General features: G+C 37.8%; 1 protein-coding gene across 2 annotated transcripts in view; it reads right to left on the bottom strand.

Annotated features, from left to right (window-relative positions):
• The window catches only part of LOC130923994 (gamma-aminobutyric acid receptor subunit alpha-2), a 60,473-nt gene that overhangs the window by 9,985 nt on the left and 22,896 nt on the right, over nt 1-27,592 (bottom strand). For both annotated transcript variants that reach the window (XM_057850254.1, XM_057850253.1), the window contains exons 4-7: nt 19,599-19,666; nt 12,425-12,645; nt 11,678-11,760; nt 9,315-9,458 (exon numbers count right to left, since the gene is read on the bottom strand). In XM_057850254.1, the coding sequence (XP_057706237.1) occupies nt 9,315-9,458; nt 11,678-11,760; nt 12,425-12,645; nt 19,599-19,666 (516 nt within the window). The remainder of the gene's footprint in view (nt 1-9,314; nt 9,459-11,677; nt 11,761-12,424; nt 12,646-19,598; nt 19,667-27,592) is intronic.

Genomic DNA, 27,592 nt, shown 5'->3' with positions numbered 1-27,592 from the left:
AACTTTTGAATAGCTGTCCACTATAGTGACCAGTTTTCATAAAAGTGTTGATTTATCATTATTTTTTTTTTTTAAATTTAAATAATAAAAAAATTTAACAGAAAAACAAAGTGTCAGCAACTCTTGCAAAGCAAAACAAATCTTATTGTGTTATCCGAATTGAAAAAATGTGAACCACTAACACAGAGCGGACTACATTATTACAGCTTTCCTGCTTGGCAGCAAAGTTTCAGAGCTCAGAGACGTCAGATGGCTTAGATGTCAGCTGTAAGCCTGAGGCATGGAAATGCCTATTCAAATAACTTGTAATCCATCCAATACCATGCCCCTAGTTCCAATTTTCTTCAACATAGTGACTAATACATCATAATTGATGTATACAATGGTTATCTTTTTTAGGTTGATGAATATATCAGTTGCTTTAAAAAAAATTTTTTTTAAACATTTTAATTATCTCTTGCATCTGTCATTTCTGTTGGTTCAATTATTTCATGTGCTGTTGAGCCGTCACATTTGAACTAGTTTGTAGTTGATAGACCAGGCCAGGAGGAAGCAAACACCTGCCAATTACAAGTTTTATTCTTGTGGTATGTGTTCAGCTGAACAGGTTCACTTTGTGGGGAAATTGATATGAGATCCTCAGTTTCAGGATTGATACTTTTTTCACTTTGGTTTGGTGGTGAGCAGTGAGCTCTAATGGGGGAAAAACATGCCTTGGCTCACTAATTGTTGGGAAATACTGGCCTACATCGCCTACACCAACCACTCCCACCAGGAGAAAACACATCCTTCCTTGTTTGTATCAGTAACAGTCTACCGATCATACGCTGTGTGTCACTGTATTCTCTTCTGGCATAAAATAAATTTGACTGGTGTTCTGCCAAAATGTGTCACACCAGTGAAATGTCCTAGAAGAGGCAAATTTGACACCCAAAGTACTACTGTGCGCTTTCAGCATGTTTTGTTTATATGCTTACAGACAAAACATACTAAAGATGCCTTAAGAAAACACTTAAACATACTCATATCAAATAAAGGTGGTTTAAATATGCTAAGTGACTAATATGGTCAACAGATCAACAATCTTTTTTAAAGCTACCCCAAGAAAACACAATGCTTAAAAGTATGAGAGGAAAAAAACATTCAAAAAGCAGTTTGAGGCAATGAAAAGATAATAAAAGACTATAAAAACACAAATAGTAAGTACTCGCCTCTTTTAACCAATGTGTTGGACGTCTCACCACGTAGGAATTGCAGGACACTGGTAGTATTCATTTAGTGACAGTGACAAACTACGTCATCACCCTGAGCGTCCATTGCGTGCGTAAAAGATGGCGCCCTCCGTAGGACAAAACAGGTACTAAATATTATAGCTTTTTAAATCAATGACAATATTTTATGTGTTTCTAATAACATATTTTAGTGAAAGAGAACAATTGTGGCTTATCAGAGCCTACAAGTCTTTAAGTCCAAGGGTCCCTTTAAGATACGTTACAACAGTGTTATCTAGTATTTTCATCAGTCACAATATTTTCAAGTGTTCCACTAAATCTTTAATATGCAACGTTGAATTCATCACAATGTGGATAGCGAAGGACTGCGATGATCTAAATGCTGTTATTTTTCCCCTTAAAATTATTTACATTCCTTGGTTGCTTTCCTTCCAAGTATCAGTGAATTAAAACAGTGCCGCAAGGAGGCATGATACACAACACCAAGACCCAGAAACTTACGCAACTCTCATCCTTCTTTCTATTATTTACGCCCTGAAATGTCAAGGTTTCTGTTAGCTTCTTGAAACAACGCGTCTTAAATGACACGATTCCGTTCGGTTCACTTCAGACGTGTTTTCTGTATGTCAAGCATGGCTGCTACACGCAAGTGCTTTAAATTAACAACTAGAACACGGATGTATGGCGAAATCGTACGAATTTTTCAAGAGCGTGATGCTATGTTCACATCTTTGTGCAAGATGTCCGTCCCAATGAAGCCCGAGAGCACATTCTCTCGTGCCAAATGACCTAGTTTGAAAGTACGCTACATTAAACACTGACACACACTAATGAATGATTCATTTAAAGTCAGCCAATCAGATAATGTGGAGCGACTAGTTAAACCAAAGAAACAGTCATGTCAGGCATTTTTCATCCTATGAAGGCATCGTAAACCACTTATCCTCGATAGGAGCATTTAGTTCATAAAAGGATATTCGTATTGAATGAAATTGATGCAGGGATTCCCTTGGTAGTGAAAGGCAGCAACTGGGGGAATTCAGAATATTATGTTGAAAAATTACACATCAGTGACGTTAGTAAGAGTACACGGTTCAATCTAAAATGGTTAAATAACTTTCATATACTACTGTATTCTATTTAAATAGCCAACCTGAGTCTTTGTATTTACTGTATGTTGAAAAAATGGGAAATAGGATCTTGAAAATGGCTTGGCATTAGGCTATAGTTATTTGAATTACTGTTAATATGATACATTAACAGATGCCTATTCAGCCTGTTGTTGTCAAGTTTATTGTTATTACTAAAATGTATAATGTTTGTTCTTGCTCTTTGATAGAACCCCTCAAAAATTTGACGTATACTCCAGTTATACATATGTTTTCTTCCCTCTTCATTTTGGATTTTCTAGGCTGGTGCGACTTATACTTTGGTGTGAGAGTAGTAGAAAAGTATGACAATTCTCATGTTGAATACACAGTAGTGATTTAATTGACATCTTGACTACTTTTGTACAGAAAAAAAATGTTTCAAGGAAAAGCATTGTTCGTGCATCCTAAGGTAAGTCAGTACAGAGATCCCTCGCCAATTCACGCTTTAAAATTTGCAGTTTCAATTATTCGTGGATTTTCGGGGTACTGTACAAGGCTCTCTTGACACATGTGCATTGTGTAGTCTTCATCATCTTCATCGAAGTGCCCAGGTCTTTCTTTATCATCATCATCATTGTCAATCAAGATAGGAGCCGCTGGAGTCTGTTATTTTATTTAAAAATGTTAAGATATACAGTATGAGTGTATAAAGTAAAAGTCGTTTTCTTTTGAATATATTTATATCTCATTTATATCATAATTATTACATTTGTCATGCTTCAAAAACATTGAGAAATATATTGACTGTAAATAAACAGATTAAGGGTGTGTGTTTTTTTGTTTGTTTGCTTTTGTTTTGGGTTTCTTTTCCTCTTTTTTTTTTTTTAAATTATACGTTGGAAAAAACATGTCTCATGTGTATCTCTTTCCAATGCTAATAAAGCTGAATAAATACATTGAACACACACAAAAAAACATGTTTTAAATGTAAATAGGCTCCACCTCTACTTTGCGAATTTTTCCAGTTGGTGGGGGGGGCATTAACCGTGAAAAGCGAGGAATCACTGTATATTATTTTGTTTTAAGATTAATTTCATTCGCAAATCCCAGTACAGTAGTTTAAGTTATCTGATAAGTAACCTGTTGCTAAATAGCATGTAGTCATTTTGGGGAGAAGGGATGCATTTGTACAAATCCTTTGGTAAGGAAGAACTTGGCATTACAACTGCGAATGAATGCGTGACTCTCACATTAGCATTTGTCCTGTCTGTCCTTTTGTTGATGTTCCCATCAATAATGCAGTGCAGTTGAAGGTAAAAACTTTCTGGTCGTCACTTATCGTTGATGCAACTGTCTAAATACAGCAGCTAGAGCAGTCATTTACAATTTGTATTTGCTGCATGGCTAATACATATACAATATATACAATTATACAGTTTTTTGTTTAAACCTAATTTTCATGATTTTGTAAAAAAAAAAATAAAAAAATAAAAATTAAGCATGATTTTGTTTCACCAAGCACTTTCAGCCTCGTGTGCAACTTGGCAATGAATTGGAGTGTGTGTGTGTGTGTGTGTGTGTGTGGGGGGGGGGGGGGGCCGACATATGGTGGGTATGAAGACAATTCAGCTTCCTATTTTCCTTGTTAAATTGACATCTGCTATGATGACAGACTTTACAAAATGTCATACTGTACATCCCAAATCCTAGACTGCCACCATACCACAAAAAAATCATCAGCGTGTTCTGGAGTGTACTGAACCCCAGAGTGTACGGATCTCAGCCACACCGCTTGGTAGGAACAGGACCACCTGTTATATTTTGCCTTAAGGGAGGAGGTGTTTATTTGCGGAGAAGCGTTAATCTGGGTATTTGTAGACGACGCACACGGGGGCTAATTGAGGAACCGCTTTCAATCAGAGGGGAGGCCAGAATTTTTGGTACTGCTTCTTCTACATTGTTTGTTTGATGATAAATCAACAGTTTTGCTTTGCGGGTTCTTAACTCCTTAAACGATAAGTATTGTAGTTTTACTGGTAGGTAATCCACACCTTGTCAACGCTTCCTTGAAGCCCTTAAAATTAATGAACTTCTATGAATGAAAACTAAAAAGCTTAATCCACAGAGAATGACGTAAGATAAAACCTATGAGGAGAAATTCCAAATAATTGAATGAATGAGACACTCAAGTGAGCCTTAATACGCATTTCCACCATGACAACTGGTTGAAAACATAAAAGCAGCAGAGATCTCCCAGCACTGAAGACGCTCCCTTGGTGTCGTGCTGTTTCTGCAACTAAATAATACAGCTAAAATTAGATCAATGCTGTCTTGAGAATCAGACACAGTTTCAGATCGCTCATCTAATGCAGAGCCGTCTTGATGAAAACAAACAACAGATTGGGAAAATGTTCAAATGTGGGAATGGTGCAAAAGCAATATTTACTTGGTTTTTCAATGTTGTTATTCTCAAACCTTTCACAAACTGAAACATTTCTCCTTTTCATCTCTCTCTCTCTCTATTATATGTATATATATATATACATATATATATATATACAGTATATACTGTATATATACAGTATGCACTGTATCTGTATATGTATGTGTATATACAAATAAATGCAATTTCTGTTGAGGAATAAATTACGACATCCCCCACATTCAAACCCACTTAAAATGGCTAAAATCACACACAGGGGTATCACATCAGGTGCACATGATTAGAACATCATTACCCAGTGTTTTGAAGGAGGCTTGCCTTATTTAAACCTCCCATTAATTTGGTGTGCCCGACTGTTGAAGTGAGAGAAAACACCATGGTGAGATCAAAGGAGCTGTTTGAGGCCTTCAGAAAGAAGATTGTAGACGCTTATGAGTCTGGTAAGGGATTTCAAAAGATCTCAAAAGAATATAAAATTGCCATTCCACTGTCCAGAAGATAGTCTACAAGTGGAGGACATTCAAAACAACTGCTAACATGCCCAGGTCGGGCCGTCCACACAAGTTCACCCCAAGAGCAGACTGCAAGATGCTAAAAGAAGTCTCCAAAAAGCCTAAAATATTATCATGGGACCTTCAATAGGCTCTTGCTACTGTTGATGTGAAAGTGCATGCCTCTACAATCAGAAAGAGACTTCAGAAGTTTAACCTTCATGGGAGGTGCGCAAGGAGGACCCTCTCCCATTGCTCCTCTGGATCATCCAGATGGTCAGTGGCAAACTTCAGACGTCTCTGGACATGCACTGGCTTCAGCAGCGTGCGCTGTAGGATTTTAATCCATGACTGTGTAATGTGTTTCCGATGGTTTTCTTCGAGACTGTGATTCCAGCTCTCCTTAGGTCATTGACCAGGTCCTGCCGTTTAGTTCTGGGCTGATCCCTCACCTTCCTCATGATCAGTGATGCCCCACAAGGTGAGATCTTGCATGGAGCCCCAGAACGAGGCAGATTGACCGTCAACTTGAACTTCTTCCATTTTCTAATAATCGCTCCAACAGTTGTTATCTTCTCACCAAGCTGCTTGCTTATTTTCCTGTAGCCCATCCCAGCCTTGTGCAGGTGTATTATTTTATCCCTGATGTCCTTACACAGCTCTTTGGTCTTGGCCATTGTGGAGAGGTTGGAGTTTGTTTGTCTGAGCATGTGAACAGGTGTCTTTTATACAGGTAACAAGTTCAAACAGGTGCAGTTACTTCCGGTAATGAGTGGAGAACAGGAGGGGTTCTTAAAAAAGAACTAAGAGCCGAAATATTTACTAGTTGGTAATGTATCAAATACTTATTTCATGCAGTTAAATACAAATTTATTATTTAAAAATTATACTATGTGATTTTCTGGATTTTTGTATTAGATTCCGTCTCTCACAGTTGAAGAGAACTTATGATACAAATTACAGACCTCTACATGGCTTTCAAGTGGGAAAACCAGCAAAATCGGCAGTGTATCAAATACTTGTTCTTCCCACTGTACCTCTTTTCAATCCAAAAACTCCATGTAGCATGTATCACAGAGTGTCAAGACACAGCTGTGAATGGCCACAGCCTGATTTTAGGGGGATTTTATGGGTGAAACATGGTAATATAACAAGGGTCGTGATGCAGAAATCGCAGACCTACAGGAGTGGTAGAGATTTTAATTTTCATATATTTACCCTTTTAAATGTTTTTTTTTTCAATGTTTCTTTGTTTGGATCGATTATTTATCATATAACATATTGGAGAAAATGCAACAGTAACAAAAAAATATATAAAATTAAAGCGGTAGATATGAGGTAGATATCTATGACTTTTTTACAGACACCATTTTTTTCATTGTGACGTAATTTGTTTAAAAGTTTAAAATACGCGAGTGAATAATTTTTTTTAAGTGATTTTTTTTTTTTTTTTTTTTTAAGTATATATTAGACACCAATTAATGATTTTAAAGCAGTAATGTGAAGTAATTTCATAACATGCCAAATAGGGTCACAATTAAAGTAATTAAACATTGTCCAACAAATAAAGCATGAAAAAATAATTTATGTTGTATATTTGACAAAATAATCGCGTTTCCGAAGTTCGAGCCTGAAAGGGGACGAACCCGGAAGTGATATGTCACACCGAGAACAGCGATGGCAGCGCTCCATACGGCCGCCATACAAAGCCCTTCAAACAATGATTCAAACAGCGATATAAGCAATAGATCGAGCGCAAGGGAGGAGATCCAAGTTTTTGAAGAGTTGGAGGAAGGAGCTTGGAATTTTATGTTGGACCTAACATGTATTAGCCAGACGCTAATCAGGATGCAAACAATGTGCCTAGACTACCTGACATGAAATGGAGACAAGACCCATCGAGATTACAAGATTGGTAAGATATAGGCTGTTATTATTTTCCTTATTTGAAGATGCAGGCATTTGCACATAATTTTATGTTTTTGTCTATCTGTTGAAATTGTTTAAAAAATAATAATAATCAGACTGCATGTTCATTTTGGCAGATCCTGCAGCTCTCGTGCATATAAAATAATAATATAAAAACATTGGGGGGAAAGAAGGAGATGAGTCGTTGATGGCTTTCTCCACTTTATTGTGGCAACAATAAGAAAACAAAATAATAGCGGACTGCCGCCACATTCGACCGCGAAGTTTTGCTTCTCGCTCATCTCCGCCTCGCCTCGTACTACCAGCTACTACTACTTCCTAGCTGGGGCTATCGGCAGGAAGTGGCGTCTAATGGCGTGAGGAAATGTAGTTTTTTCACACAAGCGAACAGATTAAAAAGCACCACTTCAGTGTTGTCCCGCGACTACATTTCCCATGATTCACTGCGGGACTTGAGCTGTCAACGGTCACATTTGACAGCATTCTGCCGCGGTCCTCCTCGCCAGCTGTATGCTCGCCATTCACGCTTGTTTGCATTTGATCGCTAGTCTGATACACTCCCGCTTTTTCGGTGAGGTCTGTTGTGTTTATTCGTTATTGGATCATTTTTGTTCGTTTTTTCACCACTGTAAATAAGAGCACTGAAGCAAGAATGGGTAAGTCGCCATTTCTGTTCAACCCGTTTTCTCCTGTTTTTTTTAGCGTAAGAAGCTAGGTGGCTGTCTTTTCTTCGTTCTTTTTCATGATCAGGGTTTAGTTAGCGGGTGGGGTTCAAGTGTAGATTCCTTTTGTTTGTTGTTTTGGCCTGGGCTTACCCTGAAGACGCGCTTCATCTACATTTTGTACATATTCATTGCAAGTTTGATTGTTGTGTAAATTTTGTGCCATTTGTGAAATTGTGTGGCTCGTTTTATGTTACGCCCTTCGCGAGCCGTCCTTGGGGCGTAACACTAGCGAACACAACAACAACTATGCCACGACTATTGCCATGAGGTGGCTTTCGGCTAACGTCGCTAGCTTCTACTGTACATTCCACAACAGTTGGCAGCTCTGCTTTGACAAAGTCATCAGTCATCTATCCAAAAATCACACTTACTTTTTGGCAAATCCTTGATCATAAGCAGACCGGTTAAGGAAGCAGGCATCTTCAAGGTGTTTGCAGCAGAGAACACTACTTGATGATGGCGTGAAATTCATTCGCTTCGTGCGAACGAAAGATGTCCATTTACGTGCCCTGCTGTCCTTTGGCCACTCATACAACTTTTCGTTTGAGTGAGAACAAAACATCGCCACACACCGCTGTGGCATCTTACCGAGAAGCAATGCAACAAACAATACTGTTATATGGCCGAAAATTTCCGAAGATTGCCGAAGAAAAGCATTTTCGTTGTCAAGGGCGTTGCTATGGGTTAAACAAAGAATCTGGAAGGGTTGCGTTAAAAAAAATAACGAAAATATGCTTATAAATTTTTAGACATTGATATTATTCAAAAACATGGTTGGCCAACCTCACTTCACATTACAGCTTTAAGCTAAAAATGACAGACATTTTGAATAATAAATACGATTACTTACCTTCTTTTTATGGCTAGGTTGAAACAAAAGCGGTTGCGCAACGTCTGTAAACGTATACATACAGTACATATATATCATATGTGTGTATGTATTATTATTCATTTTGAAAAGGCTAAACCCAACAGAATCCTGACCAAAAGAAAAACTTACATACAGTCGGATAAAAAAAATTAAGATTTCCAATCAAATAAATGTGAGTTAAAACAACAACAACAAAATCATTTGTCGTGTTTTTTCCAAGGAAAATCAAAGACCAAAGTTTAGTTTAGTTTGAGTTGTCATCGTTTGAAACAAAATAAACATTTGCAAGATCCAAAAGCGTTTGTAGACAAGATGGAAAAATCAAAGGTGATATTGGGTTGCTTGTCTCTGCCACACTTGCAGTTCAGGCAAGTAAAGATCAATACATGAGCATCCATGCTGATGTATCACAGTAATGGCAAAGAACGTTATATTGAATGTGGAGGCTGGGTCAGTGTAAGGTGAAGAAATAAAGATTGATTTTGGTAATGTTGTTTCCTCAAAACTTTTCCTCATCTGAGCATGAGCTTACCTGTACTTGATTTAATAGTTTCTTGGCCTGCTGTTTGTCCAAGTAAGTCATACTGATTCAGACGTGAGCTTTCTCCTTCCACAACTACGGACTCTGAGGCATTCAGAGTCCAGGCATAAGTCACTTCTGAGATTGTGTAGGCGTCTGAAGAAAAAAGGAAAACACACCACAGAAAATTAATAGGAGCCAGCTACAACATCTGATTTCTAGAAATAAGTCTATTCATCATAATGACAATTCGATCTGTGTCTATGTGCAAGTGCATGACACCATATGCTACGAGCTAAAGAACTTGCAAGCGGACAGACTGGATTTTTCTGCCACAGATCTAAAGAGCTGCATCTTTATTGTGACACGTTTCTAACACTTACCCTCATTTCAAACATATTTGAATAATTTTGTAATAATCATTTCCGCCTGAAGTTGGTTAAGTTAGTGAAATAAAGCGCACAGCACCCAACAATGCCATTTCACTGCTTGATGAAAACATTTTTTTGCCATAAATCTGAAATAGGGTACAGAAAAGTATTTTTTCCCCGTGTTACAAGCCATGGCATTATTAGTACCTGATCTAGTATATTTCCAACACATAATGTATATGCATGCACGCAAATAGAGAGATGCATTTACAGTATTAATTGGTTAAAAAAAAAAAAAAAAAAAAAAACTATTCAGTGATCCCTCGTTTTTCGCGGTAAATGGGGCCCCCGTGATATTCGAAATTTGTGAAGTAGAGGCAGAGCTTATTTACATTTAAACAAAAAAAAAAGTTTGTGTGCGTGTGTGTGTGTGTGTGTGTGTGTTCAATGTCTTTATTCAAATTTAGCATTGGAAATATACGTGTAAAACATGTTTTTTCACCTTTTTTTTCCCTAAAGTATAATTAAATAAATAATAATGGATAATAATAATGTTACTGTCCCACCGAATTATTTTTAAACAAGAATAACATTGCAAAATGCTTGTCTTTATTAAATGCTTCATTGAGTAAGTCTACTCAAATCCGCTCACGTTGCTCACTTACCCACACACACACAAGGAGTCGCCACAGCACACTGTCGCTAGTTTTTAGCGGTACCAAACATCCGGCACCTTTCAAGGTAGGCGCTCCTAAACTTCTCTGGCAAGATCAAAGTTTCAGAGCTGTCACTCATCGTTAAATTTAACAAGCAGCTGCTTGGTGAGCAAGAAAAGCAGGAGGAGGAGGTGAGAGGGTGTACGTGATCGGATCGGAACATCTCTATAAAATGCTGTATTCATCCATTTTGTTTTTAAATTGAAAAAAAAAATCTGCGATGGACTGAGACCTCAAAGTTTGAAGCGCAAAGTAGCGAGGGATCACTGTACAATTGCGTTGTAATTTTAAAGATTGTTCTTAGTCTCGAGACCAGTTTTTGTGGGCTCTGGTCTTATCTTGTTCTCCGACTAACTTGGTGGGCGGACTTTTCTGTCAAGAACAGCACTTCATCTTCAATCATGTAATTTTAAGGAAAAACAGTTGGTTAAAAAAAAAAAATCAATTATTGTGTTATTAACATTCCAATACACTTGAAAATGACTCCAACCTTAATAGTTATTACAATTTAAAATGGATTTAGTCTTGCTCTCATCTCGGTCTGTTCTTGTCTTGATCTCATTTTAGTCATTGTGAGTGTTGGTCCTGGGCATGTCTTGGTGTCACATAGTGTGAGACCACATCTTGAGCACAACAGTACTACAGAACATTAGGGCTGCAGCTATTGATTGTTTTAGTAATCGATTAATCGATGATCTAGTTAGTTTGAATAATCGAGTAATCGGATAACGAACATAAAAAAATTAAAATACCTGAGCTGAGCCTCAGACGGTATAAATAAATGATCTATGTACAACAAAATAGCAATTGGCTAAATTACAGAAGCAAAAGTCCGCTAGCTTAAGTGCTATAAAATGCTAACATTTTTTAAACAATACTCTTGACTAATGGTTAAGACACATATTCCCACAAAAACAGCTTAATATACTTAAAAACTAAATTATAAATGCATTTAAAAACATTAGCTCAAAAAAAAAATAAAAAAAATAAAAATAAAAAAACAGTTTATGTTGGTCTTAACAGGGAGCAGCTGGATTCAGCCATGTGAAATGAGGCAGACTAGAGGGCTGTATCCACCCAAATCAATACGAGTAAACGCAAACACTTTCAAAACAAACCATTACAACACCACTTTAATTAAATAATTACTCGAAGCAGCAACATTTAATTGGATTTTTTTTCCTCTAATCGAATATTCGAGTTAATTGATTAATCGTTGCAGCACTACAGAACATAACACAATTTAACTTCCTGAGTTTTAGTAATCGCCATGATTTGAGTTACTCACAGCTTCCAAATTTAAGCGGACAGGAATGAAAGTCCATGGGGAAATCCTCCAGATGCATTGGGCATTCTGCATGCACGGTTAACCTGCATCATATTCACAGACAATTAGACTTGGGAAATGCATAAAACATGGACCCTGCTTAAAAACAAACCTCATGAACAATTCAAGATACTTTTTGTCTGCAATAATTCATCTGTGCTGTAATCAGCACAGCAAAATGGCAATTAGACGTCAAATCCATTTGAATTGGGAAGCTGACCGTGAATACTCATTCAACAGGAAGTGACCCAAAGTCAACAGGAAGTGACCTGGAAATGACCCAAATTTAACAGGACCTGTATAAGCTCCAATAGCAACATGAAATTAAAATCAACAGGAGGTGGCCTGGTATTGCCTCAGAATCAATAAAAAGTGGCCTTAAATTGCCTCAGAATCAATAGGAAGTGACTTTATTCACATTCCATTGAATTATGCAAATAGTGTATGTTTTCATTCATGTGTTCTATATTTCCCAACATTGATAATTTGATGCCATAAAACCAGATCCCTCGCTGAAACTTATTCTGTGTCCTTGTGATAATCAGTTGAATTATTTTCTGTATTCAAACACATTACACAGATAGAGAAATGATGGCTTATAGAGTTATTCATTACAACATGCATTTGTAACGATCAGGATAATGGTTAATCAAAGGGCACTGATTAAAGCTATATTAGATTGAGATGAGATGGTTAGACATAAATTACCTCATCGTGTACAGTAACGTCCCATCATCTTTGATCCTCAGCAATTTATTAGGCATGGTCATGTTATGAGCCACAGACTTTTTCCCATTATGGAAAAAAGTATCCGGGGTCCAGATTTTACTTGCCATCAGGTTGTTGAGAGGCAAAATATTCATTGGTCCATGAAATTTTAATCTCTCATCCTTCCAGGTTTGCCTGAAGAAAACATCGATGGTGTATTCCTGAGGGAAGAGGAGCTGTCATCAGTCCAACTGTTGCTGTTGAAGCGTATAGAGAATGAATGACAGTCCGATTCTTGGCGGAAAAATGTAAGCTATTAACACAGTGCACTCTGCATTGGGATTTTTTTTTTTATCCTTCTTCACCTGACCCATTAAACCTGAACACTGGGGCACTTTTCGAATTGGTGAAGCCTGGCTTTCCTAGTTCCTCACAGCTCCCTTCACTGGTGTTTTTCCAAGACTCGCTATGAAGCAGAGAAACCCTTGACCCATAATCCTCTGTTGTCAAAAGAAAGCACAGAAAGCCTTGCACTTTGAAATGTGTGTTTAAGTGTGCTGTTGCCTGAATCACACATAGCCAGTGAAAGGAAAAGATAAACCCCTGGCTCGTTTTTCTCGATATTTTTCTTCTGAAAGCGTAAAATGATGAGATTAAAATTCTTAAATAAAACACACTTATCGTGTATTATCTGATACGATGGATCCAGGTCAATGTGCTGATACTGTATAGTAATGCCAAACCAATGTGCCATATTAACTCAGTGGCAGCCACTGACGGCAGTAGACGTCCGATCCATTTGAAGTGGGATGGCTGATGGCAAATGAACAAACATTCACTCGCCGCCAGCCCTCTCACTTCAAATGGATTGGACATCTACTAGGGACAAACATATTTGAATTAAAAGCGATAGGATGAAAAAGCCACATGATTGGACTTCGACATTGTCAATGACACTGGAAGAGTTAACGGTCATCAGAAGTGCTCTGGTAAATATCCCATTTCCAGGAAGTATTAAAGATGCACAGTTTAAGACTTGCACTTCAATTATTCATGAAATAACAATAATATTTAAATGGACATTAAATAGGTGAAAAACTGCGTAGTAAGGTGTTCAATGTATTTATTCAGATTTAGCATTGGAAAGAGATACATATCAGACATGTTTTTTTTTCACTTTTTTCCCAATAGTATGATTAAAATTTATATGTATATATATATATATATATATATATATATATATATATTTTAATAAATGGTTTTTAATCACTTCAAATGTAATAATTATGATTTTTAAACATGTTACTGTCCTACTGAATTATTTTTTTAAACAATAAAAAAAGTAGGAAGATGCTTGTCTTTATTAAATGATTCATTGAGTGAGTCCACTCAAATCCTCTCAAGCTGCTCACTTACAATGAGCTGTCACAGAAACTGTTTAACATGTTAAACGATGATTGACGCATACGGTGCTTTGAAGCTTGCCTTCCAATCATCTGTGGCAAGATCAAACATTAAATGTCTGTCAATCATCGTTAACTATAATAAGCAACCCCAGTGCACTGCCTGACTAACAAAGAGCAGCAGGAGGAAGATAGAGACTATGTCAGGGGTGGGCAAACTATTCCACAAAGGGCCACAGTGTGTGCGGGTTTCTATTCCAACTCATCAAGAGGAAAACTTTTCACCAATCTGGTGTTTTGTAAGCGCAATCAGTTGATCACAGTCAGGTGCTTCTTGTTTAGGCAGAAACCTCATTGGTTAAACTGTCTGTGGTGGATCAGTTGGAACAAAGACCAGGACCCACTACGGCCCTTGAGGACCGATTTGCCCACCCCTGGACTATGTGATCGGCTCAGGACGGATCATCTGTATTTTTTTATTTTTTTTAATTGAAAAAAAAAATCCATGATGGACTGAGGGCGCGAAGTTTGAAGCGCGAAGTAGCAAGGAATCACTGTACTTTTAAAACGGATCCCAATGGTTAAGCGGAGATTTTCCCATTTTAAAAGACGATTTACGCGACACAAATTTGTTCTTGTTTTGTTTCCGTGTTCATCATCAACTAGTCATAAGACCAGTTTCCAGTCTTCGTCAGGGTTGCCACAGTTCTGTTTGCCTCATAAACTAAGGCTGTGCCAACTTTGACAGTCTGAATTATGTCTACCACTCAAGCAAAAACAAACAAACAAAAAAAACGTTACGAATCTCAAAGGATTCAAAACAACAAGAGAAGCAAAACAAGGATATGCATTAATTTGGCGTGGTTGTGCTACAGTATTTAGCATGTAGATCTATTGACAGGTGTTCTGTCAGATTTTTCACCCCATCAGAAATTGCAACTTTGCAGTTGTGCCCATGAGCGTAATGTTACAAATGGTCACGGATATATCAAAACCACAAACTTTCTATAAAGAAAGAAACATCTATTTAGGTTTGGTCATGGATGCATACAAAGGAAAGTTCCCCACACACACATCCTACCATGTGGCTGCGCATAACTCCACTGCACGCCAATCTCTCCATGTTAACGTCTTTCTCGTGCCATTAAGCATTTACAGTATTTACACCGTGTTCATGTTGCACATGTATGTTTATAATGTAACTTGTTTATTTAGCACTTCCAGATAATATTGAGAGTCCAACTGAATGTAAAAGAGTGCTTATTCACTGCAACAAAAGTATCAGGAGCAAAATTTGATAAAGGTGCAAATCTGATGGAACACCAGTGGTACGTAATTTAGCATGTGGATCCATTGACCGGGGCAAGGATAAAGTCTTTACGCCTGTATATATTTAGCTGATAATGCAAATTAAAATGGATGATGCTATTAAATTTTCTTTGTGGATACTGTCAATCTTACCAAATCTTACCAAATTATATATTTCTTTGTCAGTGTGCTTATACATTGAGAAAAGTAGCCCTCCTTCACTTCGGTCATGGTGACATAAACTAACTTGGACCTCGTATCACAGCTCTTTTAATCCTCTTTACGAAATGTTGGCATTATGAAAACATCTTGCAGGAAAATTAAAAAATAAGATATACCTTCTGCAGAGGACTCATTTCTTGCCACTTAAAATTCTTTTACTGCAGGTTCTCCAATGTGAAGCGGTATTCTGGCAACCGGAAGGGGAAGGGCATTTTGTCAATATTTTGATCTAGTTGCAGTACCATTTTTGGCCATCAATCCTACGTTGTGCACCTTTACGTAATATTTTTCCCATTGCGGGACTAATAAAGGTTTTTACTTTTTTTTTTTTTTTTTTAATAGGGTGGTAACTAAAGATTATTCAATCAAATCTTTGGGGCTGAAACAATGCTCTGGATCTGGATAAATACATCAATCGGTGTTCTGCCAAAATCTCCTACATCGGCGAAATGTCTACATTAGTCGAATTTGACACCCAAAGTAGTACCGTGCGCTCTAAACTTGTTTTGTTTAGATGCATACAGGCAGAACGTACTAAAAAAATGCCTTAAGAAAATACTTAAATGTAGTTATATCAAATAAGGACGGTTTAAATACGCTACGTGACTAATGTGGTCAACTGCTTCAACGCTAACACAAAAAACAATGGTTAAAAGTATGAGAGGGTAATGCATGCAAAAAGTATTTTTGAGGCAATGAAAAGGTTCTAAAAATCTAAATACAGTGCCTTGCAAAAGTATTCGGCCCCCTTGAATCTTGCAACCTTTCGCCACATTTCAGGCTTCAAACATAAAGATATGGAATTTAATTTTTTTGTCAAGAATCAACAACAAGTGGGTCACAATCGTGAAGTGGAACAACATTTATTGGATAATTTAAACTTTTTTAACAAATAAAAAACTGAAAAGTGGGGCGTGCAATATTATTCGGCCCCTTTACTTTCAGTGCAGCAAACTCACTCCAGAAGTTCAGTGAGGATCTCTGAATGATCCAATGTTGTCCTAAATGACCGATGATGATAAATAGAATCCACCTGTGTGTAATCAAGTCTCTGTATAAATGCACCTGCTCTGTGATAGTCTCAGGGTTCTGTTTAAAGTGCAGAGAGCATTATGAAAACCAAGGAACACACCAGGCAGGTCCGAGATACTGTTGTGGAGAAGTTTAAAGTCGGATTTGGATACAAAAAGATTTCCCAAGCTTTAAATATCTCAAGGAGCACTGTGCAAGCCATCATATTGAAATGGAAGGAGCATCAGACCACTGCAAATCTACCAAGACCCGGCCGTCCATCCAAACTTTCTTCTCAAACAAGGAGAAAACTGATCAGAGATGCAGCCAAGAGGCCCATGATCACTCTGGATGAACTGCAGAGATCTACAGCTGAGGTGGGAGAGTCTGTCCATAGGACAACAATCAGTCGAACACTGCACAAATCTGGCCTTTATGGAAGAGGGGCAAGAAGAAAGCCATTTCTCAAAGATATCCATAAAAAGTCTCGTTTAAAGTTTGCCACAAGCCACCTGGGAGACACACCAAACATGTGGAAGTAGGTGCTCTGGTCAGATGAAAACAAAATTGAACTTTTTGGCCACAATGCAAAACGATATTTTTGGCGTAAAAGCAACACTGCTCATCACCCTGAACACACCATCCCCACTGTCAAACATGGTGGTGGCAGCATCATGGTTTGGGCCTGCTTTTCTTCAGCAGGGACAGGGAAGATGGTTAAAATTGACGGGAAGATGGATGCAGCCAAATACAGGAACATTCTGGAAGAAAACCTGTTGGTATCTGCACAAGACCTGAGACTGGGACGGAGATTTATCTTCCAACAGGACAATGATCCAAAACATAAAGCCAAATCTACAATGGAATGGTTCAAAAATAAACGTATCCAGGTGTTAGAATGGCCAAGTCAAAGTCCAGACCTGAATCCAATCGAGAATCTGTGGAAAGAGCTGAAGACTGCTGTTCACAAACACTCTCCATCCAACCTCACTGAGCTCGAGCTGTTTTGCAAGGAAGAATGGGCAAGAATGTCAGTCTCTCGATGTGCAAAACTGATAGAAACATACCCCAAGCGACTTGCAGCTGTAATTGGAGTAAAAGGTGGCGCTACAAAGTATTAACGCAAGGGGGCCGAATAATATTGCACGCCCCACTTTTCAGTTTTTTATTTGTTAAAAAAGTTTAAATTATCCAATAAATTTTGTTCCACTTCACAATTGTGTCCCACTTGTTGTTGATTCTTGACAAAAAATTAAAATTTTATATCTTTATGTTTGAAGCCTGAAATGTGGCGAAAGGTTGCAAGGTTCAAGGGGGCCGAATACTTTTGCAAGACATTGTAAAAACAAAAATAGTGAGTACTCGCCACTTCTAACCGATGTGCGCGTGCGTGTGGATGCTTGCGCAAGCACGCTGCGCATTCTGTAGATGTTTTGCCGCGTATTTAGGAATGGACGAACACTGGTCAAGAAATGAAAATTGTAATGCAGACCATCGATCAAATATCATGATTTAGATGTGCTGATTGTGGAAAAAATTCAATTGAATTTATTTGAAATTCATTCAAAATGTTTAAAAATCTTTCAACAAAATGTGAAAATCACTTTGCATTGTTTAATTGCTCTGGGTGTCTGACTGATTGTGTAAAATATGTACATAATATTGGATTAAATCGATCTAAGGCCCTTGAATTGAAACAAATCACGGAATATCAGCATATATTGTATCATTTTTCAAAGAATCAATATCGCATCCTCATGATATTGGCGATTTACAACCTATTTGGAATTTATTAAACTGCAGAAGTACTCTAAGAGAGCAGACTTCCATCTAAGCAGCCAAATTCAAAGCATCGCCATATTTGGGAGAATACCTTTGCCCTCATCCCCTAAAATTTCACCACTTTTTTACGTTAGGAGTTACGGTGAAATTCCTTTTCTGACCTCTTTTGTGACCTTTGAAATCATTACCTCCTAATTTATTCACCTCTTACGTATCATATTACAGAGATATCCTGCCAGTTTGGTAATAATCCTTTCATTTGTTCATGAGTTATCTTTAACAGAAACACACAGAAAAACTGACAGAAAAATAGGCAGACAAGTGAAGACATAAACAACGCCTTCATACAGTGTATAAAGGCCTTTTATACAGTGTATAAAATGCACAAACAAAAAAATTATAAGGATTGGGTTACTGTTTTTTAACATCAGAAAATGGGCAAAAATTTTCATCTGTGTTTTCTCAAAATAAAAACAAATGGTGTCAAAATATTGATGAGACAAAAATAATCACTTTGCTTTTAACGGAAGATGACAGCAATCGATCGGAGAATATTTCCTTTTGAGACATTGAAATTCCGAGGATTTTAACAATTGGATGTTGAAAAAATAAAACGATTCATAAATTATTTAAATAGTTCTAGATATTCTATTACTATAGTTCTTGTTTAAATGATTGATTATACTAATCTATGATTTCCTAATGGCACAATACACTATTGCCATTAGCTTTAAACATTTTTAAAGCCATTATTGTGTGGGAAAATGAACTGCAAAGTGAACATTTTTTTGTCCCCATCTACGTTTCAGTCAATCTGTTTTAAAAACAAACATGAGGAATTTAACGGATATAGTCCGTTTAAAGCAGCCAGATGTTGTTGTTTTGTTTTGTTTTTTTGTTGCTGTAGTAATTTTATTTATTTTCATCCAGAGGAATTTTGTTATTTGTCCATAGAAATGATTGATTCCGTGTGCGGGACCTGCTAGTCACGACTCAGGCTGTTTGCAGTGAGTTCTAATTTACATATCATTCAGAGAGGAGAGAATTGAACAGCCGCAATGTATGAGTTCAATCAACAGATCAATCACGTGGAAAATGGGTCTTCAACAAAGGTAGGGACATTTATGATATAAGGTGAAGAGGGGCGCATGTCTCCAAATGATAAGCTGGGAAAGCCCAGGATAAACAAAGGGCTGACAGGAATAACAAGAGGACTTTCAATAATTCATAAGATGATTATTGTCACATGAATAGACGTCGTGCTTAAGAGGGGAACACGAGTTTTGCTCTGGTTCTGTGACGTGTGCACTGCCATTGTAATGATGTACTAGGGAAAGAAAAGTTATTTTACCAGTGGTAAGACATAGACTTCACTATCAGTATATTGAAGTCTATGGGCAAGATTATATGAACATTACATTATATTTAAAAATATTATCTGTTCTCACCATGTCTGTGTCCGAAACAGGTCCGAAACTGGTGACAAAGATGTTTGTCTTCACCTCAGTTACCCTGTCTGGAAGGCAGAGAATAGTTCAATGTTTAATTGAGCAACAAGTAATCACAATTCCTGATATGCAAAAAAAATAACCATTCTGCTTTTTGAAGGGAATACCGTAATTTCCCGAATATAACGCGCACTTTTTTTTCCCCAAAATCAACTTGTAAAATCATGGTGCGCATTATAAACGGGTCATGGATGGAGACAGAAATACACACATATATATATATATATATATATATATATATATATATTATATATATATATATATTAGGGCTGTCAAACGATTACAAATTTTAAACGAGTTAATTACAGCTTAAAAATTAATTAATCGTAATTAATCACAATCGCAATTCAAACCATCTATAAAATATGCCATATTTTTCTGTGAATTATATATATATTCTGTAAAATAAATTGTTGGAATGGAAAGATAAGACACAAGATGGATATATACATTCAACATACAGTACATAAGGACTGTAGTGGGCATTTCACTCTACTGTCATTTAAATCTGTCTATGCTGTCCTCACTCCGAAGCCTCTACTTTTTCCAAAGCTAGACAGCTAGTGAACGACGCCTTAATAATCAGACTTCTTCCTTTTTCATCTGATTTATTAATAAAATGGCCTCCAACCATTGTCCTCTTTAGAATGTCGTAAAACTACAAAAAAAGTACACAAGCATTGCATTAGCAACAACGTTAGCTTAGCACGCTATACAGGTTCACTAAACATGAACAAAAAGCGTCTCATACAAAAAATATAACATTTCGCTTACTAACATAATATGTACATTCTTTACAAGAACCATACTTACGGACAAATGTTGTCCAAGGATCATAAAAGCACAACATTACAACGTAGGAGTCAGCCCGAGACGTCGTGCAGCCATATTGAACTGGCAAGAAAACAATAAACCATGTCGCAAAGCGACCACAAGAGTTCGCTGTTAGACAGCACAAAAAGCCTTGCTGTAAAACTTACCAAAAGGCAAAATACTGTCTGAGCGGGACATGTGCGTTAATTGCGTCAAATATTTTAACGTGATTAATTAAAAAAATTAATTACCGCGCGTTAACGCGATAATTTTGACAGCCCTAATATATATACACCATTTTTTTTTTTTTTTTATTGACACGGCCACGTTGTGTTGAAGAAACGTATGCGGCGACCCGTTGCCAACCATTACGGTACGTGACGTCAGCATTTTGTTTCGGTAATACTTCACTCTAATCGGCCGAATGATTTTGTCTGTGTTAAATTCTGCTTTTTTCACTCTTCTTAAAGCACAGAATTTAGTTTCTTGAACTCATTTGAGTCAACGTTTATTGCAGCTCTGCAACTTGGACCATAACAAACGCAAGCACACAGACTTCCTGTGTCTGTCAACTACATCTGTCCCTCGGGAAACTCAAACCCATATAACAATAGTTCCTATTGTTACTGTCGTGTGGACAGCGATGAGCTCTCACGGATTTCCGACTTACGTTCTCACTTTCATTTTACCGTATCAATCCATGGAAGAAACATTTATTCATCATAATGAAACGAGCAAGTTATACAGCAGCCTTTAAAAGAAAAGTCACATCTGTTTTGTTTTCTCCTAGATTCTGCTAAGTTGGAGAAGTAGTCAAATCATATTATTACCGTAAATATTGTCAGTTTACGGTAATGTTTTGAACTACCAATGTGCTTTGCTTGTGCTGTGTATCACCAGTCAGTAAAATGACATTTCTGTATCTGTACACGAGCTCTGTTTTCTTGTATTCTTCTATTTATTGGTGCTAAAATTAGGGTGCGCGTTATAAACGGGTACAATAGTTTTCACTAGATTTTACAAGTAAATTTGGGGTGTGCATTATACACGGGTGCGCCTTATATTCGGGAAATTACATATTAAATATACTTTCCCATATTTACTGTTTGACACTTTGTATTACTCTAACATACCAAATACTCTAAATACTCAAAATAAATACCATTTAAATTATAGTTTAATAAACAAGTAGAATATATCTCAAGTATAAGTGGAGTTGAAGTGAATGGAATTTGCACCAAGACAACAGGCAGATAAGGGCGATAACAACTTCAAGTTGCCTGCTGACTACGGAAGCCCAATGCACGCGTCATGCAGCTGACTGAGCGAGACAAGCAAAGGATGGCCAAGACATCTACAAGCCCACGTCTGGACCACCAAAGCCCACCATCAGCTCTCCTGGTAACCAACTATGGACAATCCAGAACAATGACAGGACACACAAGGAACATCTAATAACGGAGGAACCCGCAACTGAAAAGTTGACACTCAGCACTCACGTGGTGCTGAGGCTGGCAAAATCCTCAACTCTTGTTGCCCTGACAACAGTAGCGCCCAAACTCTCCTGCCCAATCCACAACAGACAATAACCCTAAACAACGCTCAAACACACCCTTCTTCCAGACCACAGCCCGCCTCACCAGAGCCTTTCAAAGACTGAATGTTTAACTAATCGTGGTCATTTTTTCTCTGAAAGCTTTTGCTGACCCTGGATTCAGCCTTCCTCTTCGTCTGGGTCTGTTTGTTGTTTTTTCCTTGCTGTCGACTTGGAATAAATTGTCAACTTGTGATTTGAAGCCTTTTTCCAGCATTTAAAATGGAGCCAGTACAAGGGGTTTAAAATAAGGTGAAAGTGCCGAGTTTGGCCTTTTGGCTGGGTTGTTGGGACAACCCCGGCCCGGGTCTTTAGGATTGCGCTAGCACGGTTCCGGCGGCCTGGCTGGCGTGGTTCCGGCAGTCTGGCTAAAAGGTCAAATTCCAAAATTCTTTATCCGAAACTTAAAAAAAACAAACAAACAAACAAAAAAATGGCAAGTCAATTACAGCTTAGTGATTCATTCGCCAGACTTCTACTCAGTGACATGAAGTAGTTGTCATTAAGTGCCCTATGATTTATTAGTGAACAGGTCAGGGTGTAGTCTGCTAGCATTGTGTGATATGTTAGCCAATCAGACACTTGGGTCAAAAAATAAAAAATAAGATTTTAGCTGTTTTTTTTCTCTTTGATCCATTTTCATGCTTGAAAGTTCAGGTTGTTCAAGATAATAAAACATCAGAAAATGACCAAAGAAGCCATGGTATATGAGTGCCTTTCAAAAGTCCTTAGCAGCCATGCTGTATTCAAATTACCCTCATTCATGGAAAAATCGCAGTATCATCCTGCTGCCCGGGTATTGTACTTGGGTACCCATATTGTACTTTTTAGTGAAAACCACTTGATGTCAGGGCCTCCACACCTCCTGCCTCACCCGAGGCAGGTGAAGAGAGTTGACCTGATTACAGGTCGGACGTCAAACGTGTACAGTGGCCACAGGTGAGGGCGATTGTCATCAACCAGCTTTAAACGCCCAATCAACTTGTCTGGTTTCTCCGTCAGTCGTTTCTTACTTCCCTATTATATATCTTGATTTTTGACCACCGGCTCATGTTATCTTTTTCTTGCTTTCAGGACCTGATCAGGGCGCCCCTTGTCGGATACCTCCACCTACGTGGTGAACTGTCAACATGACTTTCGTCAGCTACCTACGTTGGCATCCACAGTGCTCACCACGACCACTCCGCCTTCCGCCCGGGAAAACTTTGAGACCCAAATAAAACGTGACATTTCCCTCACTCGTATGTTTTCACATTGTCTGCTTTGGGATCCTCCCACCCGTTCCCTAACACCTGAAAACTTTTAAACTGCAGGTTTTCTCAATACACACACGATGGGACTTTGTACAAAATCGCACTCATACAAAAACCTAAGATGCAAAATCTGAAATGAAAGTTTCTGAGATGGGAATTTGTCATTTAGAAAAATAACTTTAAAAAAAAATATTTTATTAACTCTTTCAGTGCTACTGGCAATCACAGATGTACAATCATGTGGCTCTTTTCATCCGTCTGCTGTGAATTTAAATTAGTTTGTCAGTATTAGACATCCAATCCATTTGAACTGAGTGGGTTGGCAATGAATAAACAAGCATTCAGTCACTGCCATCCCACCCATTTCAAATGGATTGGACATCTATCGCCCTCAATGGCAGCCAATGTGTTAAGAAAGTACAGTTGTTATGTAATGCTGTCTCCAATTTATTATGTATTCTATACTATACTGTATAGTCTATGTTGTTGAGTTGTTCTTCATACTACTTGTTCTCTATTTGTAGTTTTCGCTTGCAGCTAAAGCAAAAAAAAAAAAAAAAAATGGTATCATTAATTTATACATTTCGAGACTCAAAATGATGTGTACAAAATCTGTCCTAAAAGTTCCCTCTGATGTTATAGACACGGCGACCTAATCCTTATTTGCTTCCAAGTCGAGCGGTAATGTGCAAGTACGCCAGCACAGCAACATCAGGTCCATTTGCTTCTTCCTCACGCTGTCTCTTTCAATAATTACTGAAGCCCAATCCCTCACGCTTGGTCAATTTAAAAAGCTTTCCCTTTTATTCGAACACTCGTACAATCTAAAGAAATCATTTCAAACTAGAGTGCTCTAATGCATTGCAAGGCGCTCCATCACTCCATAAGGACATATTACTGTTTTGCTCTCTTATCTAAAAGGTATCTAAATGGAAATAAATGGACAATTGCAGTAAACACGTGTACCCATTTTAGTTGACACGATGCATGATACATTATTTATGTAGACCTCTGAGGTGTGAATCAACTTCTGGGAGTGGAGCGGGGGGGGGGGGGGGGGGGGGGGTAATGTTTTGAGGACCTAGCACTCCTATTAGTTTTATTCGTGGAATATTTAAGGCATAATAGCACGTTTTCTACTGTGTTAACATCAAAAGAATATGAAGAAATCTATGAAAAGTTTTAATTAAAACTAAAGTCATGAACATCCCGCCTCAAGCAAGACTGAAGAATTCAAGCAAGTCAAATTGAGTCAACCAAGTCGTACGATCTTGTTCAGTCACAAATTATATTGGATTGACAATTAAATATTTTTTTTGTACTGATTTTAACACAAAAAGTAAGACTGAACAACTTTATAGTGTAAAATAAATGTATATATATATATATATATATATATACTGTGTTATTTCAATTATGATTATTTGGAAGATGCCAGCTTTTGTTCCCTCCCAAACATTTGCATGAGTGTATACAGCTTCCAATGTATCTCACATAAATATTAAACTACAGTATACGCTGTATGGGAGTAAATATGAGCAATCATCAGATTTAAAAATCATAATTTTTATAGCACCAATCAGTTTTCCAAATATATTAGTTTGTGTAAATCGGTCATCATTAAGAACTTTGTGCACTTTATGATATTCTTTTTATCCACTTTAGTTTCCAGTATGGTGGATGCACAGCTACGACATACAGTCGTGTGAAAAAATTAGGACACCCCATGAAATATTTAGTTCTTTATTAAGAAATGTTCACATATCAATGTATGATCTTGTTTTCTTTATCTCTGGAAAAGAAAATGATTTAATTGCAGGTAAACAACAAAAATTACCACTGTTTTACTCATTAAACCAAATATACTGTATAAACAAAAATGAGTATTCTAACTGAGGAAAAAGTTAGGACACCCTACCACAAAATAGCTAGTGTTACTCCCTTTGGCTGAAATTACTTCAGTGAGATGCTTTTTGTAGCCATCTACCAGTCTTTGACATCGGTCTGAAGAAAGTTTGCCCCACTCATCAACGCAGAATACTTTCATCTGTGAGATGTCTGAGGGATTTCTTGCATGTGCAGCCCGTTTCAAGTCACCCCACAGTATCTCAATAGGATTAAGATCTGGGCTTTGACTCGGCCATTGCAGGACTCACCATTTCTTCCTTTTCAAGATGTCCTGGTGGATTTACTGGTATGTTTTGGGTCATTGTCATGTTGCAGGATCCATTTTCGCTTCAGCTTTAATTTTTTCACAGATGATCTCACATGTTCCTTAAGCACCCCCTGATACACGCTAGAATTCATGGTGGATCCTATGATGGTGAGCTGGACAGCTCCTGCTGTACCAAAGCATTCCCTATTCATGACACTTCCACCTCCGTGCTCCACCGTTGGTATGAGGTTTTTTTCCTGGAATGCTGTATTGGGTTTACACCAAACATGTCCTCTGTTCTGGTGTCCAGAAAATTCAATTTTCATCTGTCTAAAGAACATTATTCCAGAAGTCCTCATCTTTGACAAACTTCAGTCTGACTTTTAAGTTCTCCTTGGAGAGCAAAGGTTTCCTACTTGCACACCTTCCATGAAGGTTAAACTTGCGAAATCTCTTTCTGATTGTAGAGGCAAGCATTTTCACATCAACAGTAGCAAGAGCCTATTGTAGGTCCCGTGATGACATTTATGGTTGGCATTATGCCATTATGATTATGAGCTGGCCAGGTCCTGCTGCAGCAAAGCATCCCCAAACCATGACACCTTCACCTCCATGCTTCACAGTTGGTGTGAGGTTCTTTTCCTGAAATGCTGTATTGGATTTACGCTAAAAATGCCCTCTGTTATGGTGTCCAAATATTTCAATTTTAGATTCATCTGTCCAAAGAACATTATTCCAGAACACCTGGTCTTTGTCTACATTCAGTCTGGCAAACTTCAGTCTGGCCTACATGTTCTTCTGGGAGAGCAAAGGTTTCCTCCTTGTGCTCCTCCCATGAAAGTTAAACTTCTGAAGTCTCTTTCTGATTGTAGAGGCATGCACTTTCACATCAACAGTAGCAAGAGCCTATTGTAGGTCCCGTGATGATATTTTAGGATTTTTGGAGACTTCTTTTAGCATCTTGCGGTCTGCTCTCGGGGTGAACTTGCTTGGACGGCCAGACCTGAGCATGTTGGCAGTTGTTTTGAATGTCCTCCACTTGTAGACTATTTTGCGGACAGTGGAATGGCTGATTTGATATTCTTTTGAGATATTTCGAAATCCCATACCAGACTCATAACCGACTACAATCTTCTTTCTGAAGGCCACGTTCAGTGCCCTTGATCTCACCATGGTGTTTTCTCTCACTTCAACAGTCAGGGGCACACCGAACTAAATATGAGGTTTAAATGAGGCAAGCCTCCTTCAAAAGCCTCCTTCAAAACACTGAGTAATGATGTTCTAATCATGCGCACCTGATGTGATACATCTGTGTGTGATTTTTGCCATTTTAAGTGGGATTGAATGTGGGGGTGTCCTAATTTATTCCTCAACAGGAATAGCATTTATTAAAAATTATGTTTACAGAAAGTTATAAAATATCTCTTTTTTTTCAATTTTATTTGTTTATTTCTGTTACTTGAATCTCTCAAGATTGTTAAATTTGATGTTAAATATCCATAAGACCAAATATGTTAGAAAACACAGAGGCTTCCATAGGTGGTCCTAATTCTTCACATGACTGTATATGTGGAATATTCCACTTTGAAAATAACTAAAATGGTTGTGCTTTGGGGAACTACTGTTGTATTTCGAGGTAGTATAAAGGCAAAACAGAAAAGATCATTAATATGACGGTGTGTGAAAAGGGCAGTGCCCAAGGTCACCTTGACTGTGTACAAGAAGTGAACTTACATCTCTATTAGCAGTCAAAATTTCAAGTTTTCCTTTGATTCCTATTCGTGAAAATCCATCATCTTTTTGTACTTCGTTATGCTTACGCACTTCCGTGTACAACAACACAAAGAGAGACAACAAAACCAACAGTGGATAATTGTAAAGGCAAACTTGAAACAACACAGGTCCCCCAGAGTAAAATGTTTTACCCAGAGTGCTTTTAATGCCCGAGGACAACAGTGCAGTTATATATAGGAACATGAGGACAATACCTAAAGTTCATTTTCCAGGCAAGAACAGCAAAACATGTTTTCCATGAAATCCTGGTTCCTTGTTACAAGAGGTGTGCGCTGAACCGTGTTTAAATGGTTGGATAAAAACTGCTTCAGTCCTGGTGCTGTGT

Source organism: Corythoichthys intestinalis, chromosome 11 (genome assembly GCF_030265065.1).
Source record: "Corythoichthys intestinalis isolate RoL2023-P3 chromosome 11, ASM3026506v1, whole genome shotgun sequence".
In the NCBI taxonomy this organism is placed as follows: domain Eukaryota; kingdom Metazoa; phylum Chordata; class Actinopteri; order Syngnathiformes; family Syngnathidae; genus Corythoichthys; species Corythoichthys intestinalis.
This window is presented reverse-complemented; position numbering and strand designations above follow the sequence as displayed.